Raw genomic sequence first — 10,913 nt, forward strand, 5'->3', positions numbered from 1 at the left:
TCTACATGGTGTCGATTTCTGGAAAAGTCAGGGAAAACCTGGAATTGTCTGGGAATTTTATTTGACCTGGAAAAGTCAGGGAAAGTCAGGGAATTTTAAACTGGGTCAGGGAATTTCGATGATCTTAAAAATATTACTAAAAAATTTAATTTCTTTTTAAAAATTAGCCCTTGATGATGTATTTGAATGTCTTCCAGACCAAACTTTGCAACATTGATAATATTTAATTTTTTATATTGGTCAGTCCGGAAGGAACGCGAAACTCCATATAAAAACGTTACTTAATCCACCTTTAGGTGGTTGGTGCCTTCCTCACATTGATAAAGTAAAGACACTACACATCCTCAAAAAAGTGTATAAATAAAAGTGTATCAAAAACACTAAAGTACTAATAACTTTTGATAGGGTTGTCAGATCTTCAAACTTTTGGGCTTGTTGGAAAGGTCTTTTGATTACCTATCCAACGATGAGTCGCATGATAGATCCGGACAACTTTTTCATCAAAATATTTGAGATCCGGCTTCAAAAAAGTCAATAAATATCACTTAAGTGCTCATAACTTTTGATGGGGTTGTCAGATCTTCAATCTTTTTAACGCGTTGGAAAGGTCTTTCAAATACCTTTCTAATAATATATAGCATGACGGGTTTTCCTACAAAAACCACCCTTTTTACAATCTTCCGAAGTTTAGCTAAAATCGTTTTTTTAGCATAACTTTTGAAGTACTTTTCTAAACTTCATAATATTAACTAGGGTCTTGTGGGACCCCAAGACGGATCGAATGAGACCAAAACGGTCAAAATCGGTTCAGCCAGTCCGGAAATAATCGAGTGCATATTTTTCGGTGCACGGACTCACATCCAGACACACGCACAGACATTTGTTCAGAATTTGATTCTGAGTCGATAGGTATACGTAAAGGTGGGTCTACGAGGTTAAATAAAGAAGTTCATTTTTCGAGTGATTTTAAAGCCTTTCCTCATTGAGGTGAGGAAGGCAAAAAGGTTATGAAAATGGTCACGAAGAAAAGGAACAGCAACGAAAAATTGCATTTGGCATTACTTTGCGCGTTGCTTGTTTGCAATATGTTCAGGTTTAAAAATCAAATAAATAATATTTGCTTTGGATTTGCGTTCAACTGAAAATTACAAATTACTAGCGCACACAGGGTGGGACAATATGAGGCAGTTGCCTCACCATCCGGATGCATCCTCAGAGATTTGTTCTAAAATTGGTCGTTTGCTCAGCAAATAGAGACCATAGAGAAAATCTTGTCAGAAAAATTGAATGATTAAAAATATCAAAGGTAAAAAAAATCGAACATTTGAAAATTAAAAAGAAATCTAAAATTCTAAAGCTCAAAGATTCTAAATTTTTAGAATCCTGAAATTCTGATATTTTTTGAATTGTTGATTTCTTCAATTTTTAAATCCTTATTCTAAAATTCTAAACAAAATTAAGGTTAGAAAATTTTCCAAAATTTCACTTTAGTGTTCGTTATCTAAATTTTTATTTTTCTCTAAATTAAACTGAAATATGATTTAAAAATGATCCAAAGTTATCTAATTTTGTGCAATCTAAAATGTAAGCAAAATAGTTGTGGCGCAACGGAATAGAAAAATCAAAGAATTAAATTCAAGAATTAAAGAAATAAAACAATAAATTATGGAATAAACAGGGTTGTTACGGACGGCGCGAATTTCGCGCGGTAGCTATTTTGATTAAAAAAAATTATATAGAGATAAATTACATTCAACTTATAAAGAAAAATATTATCAACATTCAGGATATTTTTTTTCGTTGAGTGCAAAAACTTCGATTTCTTATTAATTGAATTTTCTTCCGAAAATTTTTGATTGTATTTTCTCAATAAGAAACGTCGAAAGATGAAGATGAAGATTATGAAGAGATTTTTTTTAAATGTGTTGTTGAGGATTTCCTAAATAAATGTATTACTACACTCAACTCATTTTTAAACATACTGACTCTGAATATTTAATTTCTTTTAAGTTTTGAGCAATGGTTTTTACCCTTATTTAGTATTCTTTTATACTGGATACATTCAATTTTAATCTTGTGAATCTTAATCATAATTTAAACTTTTCCTGAAGAAACAGATATTAGGATGTAACAAAAAATATTATTGGGGCATGTTCCAGTAGGTGAACTGTGCTTATATCCCAAATATGAGCTTCATTGGACGTAACAGAAGCTGGCCTCGGCCTTTGAATTTTAGATGGGATTCAACCTGTAGAAATATTTTTTTTAGATTTAAAAATTCTTGAAGAAAAATTAAAAAAAAAAACAAAACATTAAAAAAATACAGCTCCATCATTCAAAATTAATTAGGAAATAAAATTAGCAAAAATAGTATTAAAAAACCAAAAAAAAATCTTATTTAAAAAATATAAAAGATCCGAAATTTTCAAATTGAAAATTAATAAATCTGAAAAAAAAATCTAAAATATCAATATTTGAAAATAATTCAAGAGAACAAAAATTTATTTTCTTAAATTCTTAAATTCTTAGGTTCTTGAATGCTGCCATTTTTGTTACCATCTTAGATTACAGAAAACCTGATAAAATTTGAAGTATTTTTGGAGTAATTTTTTTCGGTTAGAGAAATTTTGAGAAGAAGATGTAGGAAAATTTGCTTCGATTTTTCTAAGTGACGCATCGAGTATGAACTGTATCTTAAATTTAAAATCTCAAGATCGAGGATTTATGACAATTTTAAAATTTTATTATTTTTCTTTACTTTGTTTTGATCCAGTTTTTAGATTTAAATTTCTAAATGAAATTTTTGATTTTTTTTTTGCTAAAATATTTGTTTTGGCTTTTCTCTCTAGTTAACCTAATCCTAGCAAAAATACATTTTCAGCGTTTCAAGATTCTGCGTTCTGAGATTACAAAATTGAATTTATTATGAAACTCTTTTATATGTTTGTCGCAAAAATATGTTTCTTAAAATGACGCGGATTTTGCGCGGATTGGGTTTTGGGATGGCGCGGATATTTTTTTACGATTTCTCCGTAACAACCCTGAATAAAGGAATTTGAGAGTTCAAAAATTTATAAAATATGGTCTCTTCGGAAAAGTTGTTTCAACTTTAATTAAGATCCAGCATCCGAGATTTAAGGGATTGTACAACTAAATTTTACATATTTTTCCCTTACAACATTCAAGGGGTTACAAGATGGAGTTCCCGTGGTCAGATTGAGCTTAGATTTGGAATCTATTCCAAAACACCCAAATATCTGAGTTTGATAAATAATGACTTTTCGTAAAGCTCGAGCAGGTTATATTTTGATTTTATTTTTATAAAATGTATTGATCGTGTGATTGATCGTCTGTAGGCTCTGGTCAAGGTAGAAAACTTTTTTTTATCAATTTTATAGCAAAAATATTTTTTTGTAAACTTATTTAAGAAGATGTTTTCTTTAAATACCCGGAAAACTATTTACTTTAAATACAAACATTGTTGAAAAAACCTAGATCTTTTTTAAAACCGTAATCATGTGCTTGAAAAATTCACACTTAATTGTATATTTTTCTTATTTTTTTTTTCATTTTTCTAAATCTTTCTTAAGGTTCTGCAAATTTACATGTTTTTTCAAGTTTTTGTCTCCAAAACCTTTAGTTTTTTTTTTTTTATAAAAATACAATCAAAAATGGCATTTGAATAATTCGTTTGATTTCTGCCAAAGGCACCATTTTAAAATTAAACATGACTTCGAAGTTTAATTCAAATTTTCAATTGATTTTTTTTGGAAAACTTTGAACTTTAAATTTAGGCCGTTGCAAATATTTTACAAAGTTTATGTCCCCCCTTCAAAAATTGTCCGAAAAATCAGCGGGCAAAAAAATATTTTTTTCAAAAAACTAATTTTTTTAATGAAAATAGAAGTTTAATCAACTGAAAACAATCTAAAATGCATTTTTCTGCATTGTTAATCATATTTAGCATGTTTGGGCTGGACTAAAAATATTTTGAATTTTTGTGAAATTCCAGTGAAATTACAGCATCGCAAAAACTTTTTTTTTCACAAAAAATAAAATTTTCGTCAATACTTAGATATTTTTGAAACTAATGATTGCAAAACTACTGGACAGGTTAAAATAATCGTAAATTAAATTTTTAAACCTTTTTTTTTGCCCGCTCTCGACTTTGGTCAGGGGCGAGGGACATAAACTTCAAAAAAAAAAAAATTGCAGCGGCCTTACTTTAGAAAATGAAGTGAAACTAACTAATCGCCATTTGAAACTTACAACAATTTTAATTATTAATTATGTTTAGAGCTTTTTTTTTGAAATGACATCACCAGATAACAAAAACATTGGACATTTTTATGGTTGCTCATTTTGGATGGTCGATAAAAAAAATTATTGACAAAATAAAAAAAATAAGTTTTTGCAAAATCCATCGTTAAAAAAATAAAATAAAAAAGTTTTTGAAATTTTTCAATATCTTAAATTTCCAATATTCAAAAAACAAAATACATGAAACCATAAAAACGCTCTAAACAATATATTAGTAAAAATAGAAAATAAAAATAATTGGTGGTCTGGAGAGGTCAGGGAAAAGTCAGGGAATTTTATTTTGGGATTTGGATCGACACCATGTTCTAATGTTGGTACCACGGCACGATTTTGACATTTCGGTAGTGCACTATTCGTAACGCCACCTTCGCTTAAACATCTGGATACGGTTGACTGGTGTGGTAATACTGCGCCGTTTCCCACCGGAAGAAACTCCCAGTCAAGCAAAACCGACTGCTAATCAGCTGTTGAAACACGTGGAAGTGACCCACGATGGTACTGTGACGAAGAGCACGTTATGACGGTCGGCCATCTTCATTATCGGTACACATCGCATGGGATCACTTTGGGCCGCATATGATAAATTTATTCAAAAGTAACGCGAATCTGGGCGCGGTTTAACCCTATGGGCTCATATGTGCGTGGAATAGCAAATGGTTCCAATACCCTAAATGGATAAAATGACTCGACACAGGATTTGTTAGAGCGCCTTGAGATAGGACACGAGAGAAATGGATGGGCATACACGGAAGTAGCGTCAAGATTACAGGACACTCTCAAAACACGAACGACGAATTATCGAAAGATATCTGCTCGTAAGAGGTGGGCCATCCAAGGAATTAAAATAGTTAATTAAACGGATTTAATTTATCCATTCATCAACGACCGTGAACTCCAGATAACGGTCAATTTGAAGTGGACCTGCTACGGAACGATAAGATTCTCCTCGCGGACACTCGGAAGCGTTTGCCTGATGCGTTGCCATTCTGCTGCAGGTTCAGGTTCCGCCGCTGCATCTGCTGCATACAAAACTGACATTATATAGATATCGCGTTGACAGTGGAATATATAAAGGAGAAAGTGGCACATTCTCTGACAGGGATCCATTTTATATAGAGTGGACGGGCAAAGTAATTTGTGTTATTGTATTACCACTTAAATTTCGAGAAAATTTCGATATTCGAGTGAATTTGGCGTAACGCGTGACCGCACGTTCCGTTCCTTGGCCGCCGGGTATTCCGCCGTCGTACGTCGTCGCAACCGTCGATTCCTGCCGCCACCGCAGCAAAGTCAGCAAAAATTGCTCTCCGACCGAGAACGAGACGACGACTTCCGCGGAAGACACCTGTGCAGAAGCAACCATTTATGGACTTGCCAAGAAATTTGCATGACTGCTACTTCTTCTACTACTCGACATGTAAGAAGGGTTCAAACTGCGAGTATCGCCATGAACCGGCGGCACTCGGCCACGAGGAGACCTGCAAGATGTGGCAGGAGGGCAAGTGCTACAACCGGACTTGCACGATGCGCCACATGAAGATCGAGAAGCCCCGTTCGGCAACGCCTTGCTTCTGGGAAGACCAACCGGGAGGTTGTCGCAAGCCGCACTGTGTGTTCCAGCACAAGGTTCCGAAGCCGAGCGGTGGTCAACCGTCGCCACATCCGGCCACCACGAGCAACATGATTCCGCAGGTACCGCAGGCGGCTTCAGGTGCCACGGCTACGACCGCCGCTACGACCCATCTGCTGCATACGACCTCCCCGGCCGTCGTCCTGGACTACAACTACGCGGCCCTGATGCCACGCATCATCTAAAAGGACTGCCGCCACCAAAGCCGCCGCCGTCGCTGGTAATCCGGTTGATCCTGGCACCAACATGTAAAACCAACAGGATCATCGTCGTTGCATACAGTGCGGCGCTGATGGCTTCTTCTCGCTCGCACCTCCGCGGCACCATCTTGCAGAGACGACAACGACCTGTGGTGGAGTGAGCGAGAACGAACGACCGAATCGAATCGAACGAGAACGGAGAGTGAAAGGAAGAGCTGGCTGGTGGTGAGCAGACTAACACGATCCCGTTGCGTCAGCAGTTATAATTTCTTTAAAGCTACCTACCTACTAACTCTACCACCACCTTTACGGCTTGCAGTTTTGCATCGTTTCTTTGAGTTGTTGTTTTTCCTACTTTTTTTTTGGGTTTTATTGTATTTATTTCGCATTTGAGTTCAATCCAAATCACAGCGCTGATTGACTCAGTTACTTATTTCTCCCCCTTTGAAAAGCTCTCATCCTTTTTTCTACGATGGATCCTTCTTGGATGCTCGTTTTGCAATCAAAATCAACATCTTATTTAAATTGCGCCTCTACTGAATTAATTATTTAGCAATTAGTTTGTTTTTGAAACACACACATGATTATAAATCAGTAATGAAAATGTATCTACAAAACACGTATATTGTTATGAAACTTATGCATTATTATCCTTATTTATAGTCTGCAACAATATATTATTGGAAAAAGGTTTTTGTTTTTCTTTCGTTCCCTGATTTTGCACTTTAAAACAAAAATTCATTCATATTAACCTTATTAGCTCTAGTGTAGATCAATGCTAAACTAGTAAAAATAACCAACATCATGCTAACGAAATGAAAAAAAAAAAAAAATGTTCTCAAATAGAAGTTTAAAAAGTCGCACTACTCAAACGCTTAGAAACAAAATTGTGGCAACCATCAAAGCGCGGCGGCACGTTTCTCAGATTTGCACTTGTTGCGAAATTTTCTGTTTGTTTGTTGGTTTGTCAGACGGGCTAGCAAGCCCTACAATCCAAAACAACAGCAGGCAAAGCATTCGGTTTTACAAAGTGGTGGTTCCTTAACAAAAAAAAATAATGAAAATAAAATAAACCAAAAACACTCATCCTCTGGACAGCAATAAGACTAAAAATGCACAACCAACAAAACCAAAACCGCGAACACACGTGAACATGCGACGTCATCTCCAACAACAATAGTGTCTCTCCTAAATTAAACAAAAAAATAGAAGCAAAGAATGTTCGTGCTGCGACGAAAGTGCATTCGTGAACACTATAACCCGTAACCGTATTCTATATATGAAATTATAGCAAGAATTAAAAAAGTAATAAATGTAATACACACCAGTTATCTGGCCGTTCTGAAGCTTTCCGATATAGTATAATAATTTTCGTCATATTCTGCATCGTAACAAAAGCAAAAATCAGCAACAAAGAAGGATGAGTAGAGTTAACTTATAATGTATGCAACAGTGGGCGAAGTAATGATTCTTTGTGAAATTGTACGTTATCTCTTCTTAAAGTAGCTTTGGGTGAGTTTCCCCTTCTAAAAAAAGTGTAGCTATTTATTACGTTGAACACTGATTGAAGAAAAAAAAAGAAAATACTAATACACATACATACACACACACTTTAGGAAAGATTACGAGCCTCGAAGTTGGTTGCAGTTTGGCTCGGAAAGCGAATATTTTCATGCAAAACCCAGTTAAACACATTGACCGAAACAAAATACACACTCACACATTCTGCTGAAATGTACGCAACTATTGAGTAAAAGAGTGTATGATATTTCTAAACAATTGCTCTACACAGATTTAAAAACAACAAAAAAAAAACAACATGGAGCCACAATAACCACACAAAAACATGTTAGCTAAACGAAATGAAATCATTAAACAAATTCAGCAAACAACCGGAATGGGCAAAACTAGGGAATTTGCTACACAAAATTAAAAAATAAATACCACAACTATAACTGCAAAACAAAAAAAAACAAGTTTGGAAGTGTAAGTCTAAAATTATCAATAAAGCAACAGAAAACAACACGACGATGGGACCTTCATTAATTGAGCTTCGAATTTCTTAAGGACTTCATTTTAAAAATCAAAATCAAATTATTCGCTCTACAGCATTGCCTTGGCGTTCTCGATTGCGAGATTCCTACTCGAAACTAGGTGTCCGAAGGCTTGATTGTTGAGGCAATTGCAAACCTCTTTTTTTTACACCTTTGCTTCCATCCACCCCGGGATTCGAACTGACGACCTTTGGATTGTGAGTCCAACTGCCTACCAGCGACTCCACCGAGCCAGAACCCAGGGAGACGACTCCTACACCTGGATTGAGCTAACGACCTAACCCTTTAGGTTAGACCGGGGCCAACATTAACTTACCCATCCGACGGAAGGCGGGGTCAGACAAATATCGTCTCAAAAAATGCCACCGGGACCGTCTGGGATCGAGCCCAAGCCGACTGGGTGAGAGGCAACCACGCTTACTTGTACCCCACGATCCCGGACTTCATTATCTAAATTAAACTAATTATCAAATCTTCCATTGATCCATTCCATAAATCGAACATGAATGTTCATTTCAAATGAATCAATATTTATATCTATACTCAACAATCAAATTTTATTTCGATAAGGTAAGATTTTTTCGAAATTTTTGTTCATATATTTTTTTATCTATTTTATTTTATTTTAAGTGTAATTCCGTTTAAAAAGTTTAGAAAACAACATTATAAAACATGACTCCTCGCCATTTTTAACATATGAGCAGTTCTCTCAGATTTCGGTCATTCGATTTTTTGTGTATTTTTTAATCCGACTGAAACTTTTTTGGTGCCTTCGGTATGCCCAAAGAAGCCATTTTGTAGCATAAGTTTGTCCATATAATTTTCCATACAAATTTGGCAGCTGGCCATACAAAAACGATGTACGAAAATTCAAAAATCAGTATCTTTTGAAGGAATTTTTTGATCGATTTGGTGTCTTCGGCAAAGTTGTAGGTATGGATATAGAGCGTCCAATTTCCCGTCCCGGGAAAAAAAATCCCGGGATTTCCCGGAAAAAAATATTTCCCGTTTCCCGGGAAATTTGTAAATTTCCCGGGAATTCCCGAAATACAAGCAGAAGTATACATTTTCCTACCTTTTTGGCACCAATGTTTTGAAATTATACAAAAAATAATAATTGGAGATTTGATTTGTTTTTTAGTTCCATCTACTGTTCATTTTAACAAATCAGCTTGTCTTTAAATTTCATGTCAAGATTTAATTCAGATAATATTTATTTCTGATGCATTCACCACTAGGAATATTGTTTGCTTATATGTTGGACAAGAAAACTTACGCTGTTATGGAATGAATAGAAACTATTTTATTTTTGACAACCTTTTTTAATGTTTTTTTTTTGTTATATCATTTGAAAATAAGATATTTACATCTTCCGGCCAAGATCAACATTGAGATTTGTTTGACTTTTTTTTACCTTGAACATGTTGGATGGAAACTGAACTGATATAATTAAATTTTTAAAAAAGGTTTGTGTAAGAAGAATTTGTTTCTAAGTATTCGAGAAATTACAGATTGAAGTTATAAATTTATGAAACACGTGAGCTACCAAGGGCGTAAGAGGGTTACATATGAAAAAAATATCGTTGAATTTCAACCATTTTTAAATGCTCAACATTATTTTAATCTAATTGATTTATTAGGCTGAATACCATATAACTAAAGTAATATCATAAAACCATGAAAAACAATTTAAAAACAACTTCGTATCAAATTTTCAAGTTGAAAAATAGTGTTTCAGGTTAAAAAGTGCTAGAAACTAGATTTTTAAGTTAAATTCAATGATTATTTATTTATTCACATGTTGATTTTTTTGTTTTTTTTTTTTATTTTAACTTTATGGTCACTGAGACAAATTTAAAAGCAATTTTATGGTTGTGGAACATAGATTTTCACTGTCCAAACACATTGATTTAAAAAAATCCTTCTCAACAAAAATACTAATAATATTTTTTTTCATTTGGGACGATTTGAATGATTTCAAAATTAGAAAGTTTATATATTTTCTCAAAGTTGCATGATTTTTTACAAGCAGTCAAGCCATTAATTGATCCTCACACTCATTTTGACCATTCAAGTTGTTGTTCTATACAATTTCGTTGCAGAAGATTAATCAGAAACAGGATTAGAATAATTTTCGTTAAATTTCAAATTTCCCGGGAATTCCCGGGATTTCCCGGGAAATTTGTTGAAAATTTCCCGTTTCCCGGGAATTTTGTAACCCCGGGAAATTGGACGCTCTATATGGATATGGACTACACTGAAAAAAATGATACACGTTAAAAAATTTTTGATGATTTTTTATTTAAAACTTTTTGTCACTAAAACTTGATTTGCAAAAAAACACTATTTTTATTTTTTTTATTTTTTGATATGTTTTAGAGGACATAAAATGCCAACTTTTCAGAAATTTGCATGTTGTGCAAAAAATCTTTGAGCGAGTTATGAATTTTTGAATCAATACTGATTTTTTCAAAAAAATCGAAAAATTGGTCGCAAAAAATTTTCAACTTCATTTTTCGATGTAAAATTAAATTTGCAATCAAAAAGAACTTTAGTGAAATTTGGATAAAGTGCATCATTTTCAAGTTAAATCCTAATTTTCGAAAAGATCGGAAAATTTCACGAATTTTTCATTTTTTAACATTGAAAACCGGGCCATTAGTTGCTGAGATATCGACATTAGAAAATGGTGTGTTGTTTGGGTGGGAC

The 10,913-nt window shown here is 34.0% G+C and overlaps 1 protein-coding gene across 1 annotated transcript; it reads left to right on the forward strand.

Annotated features, from left to right (window-relative positions):
• The first annotated feature begins 5,387 nt into the window (after window positions 1–5,387).
• On the forward strand, window positions 5,388–8,178 carry LOC6037880 (zinc finger CCCH domain-containing protein 11A). Its single transcript, XM_038254749.1, has one exon. The coding sequence runs from the start codon at window positions 5,686–5,688 to the stop codon at window positions 6,133–6,135; it is 450 nt and encodes a 149-aa protein (XP_038110677.1). The 5' UTR covers window positions 5,388–5,685; the 3' UTR covers window positions 6,136–8,178.
• Window positions 8,179–10,913: the final 2,735 nt, after the last annotated feature.

The sequence above is a fragment of the Culex quinquefasciatus genome, chromosome 2 (assembly GCF_015732765.1).
Source record: "Culex quinquefasciatus strain JHB chromosome 2, VPISU_Cqui_1.0_pri_paternal, whole genome shotgun sequence".
In the NCBI taxonomy this organism is placed as follows: Eukaryota; Metazoa; Arthropoda; class Insecta; order Diptera; family Culicidae; genus Culex; species Culex quinquefasciatus.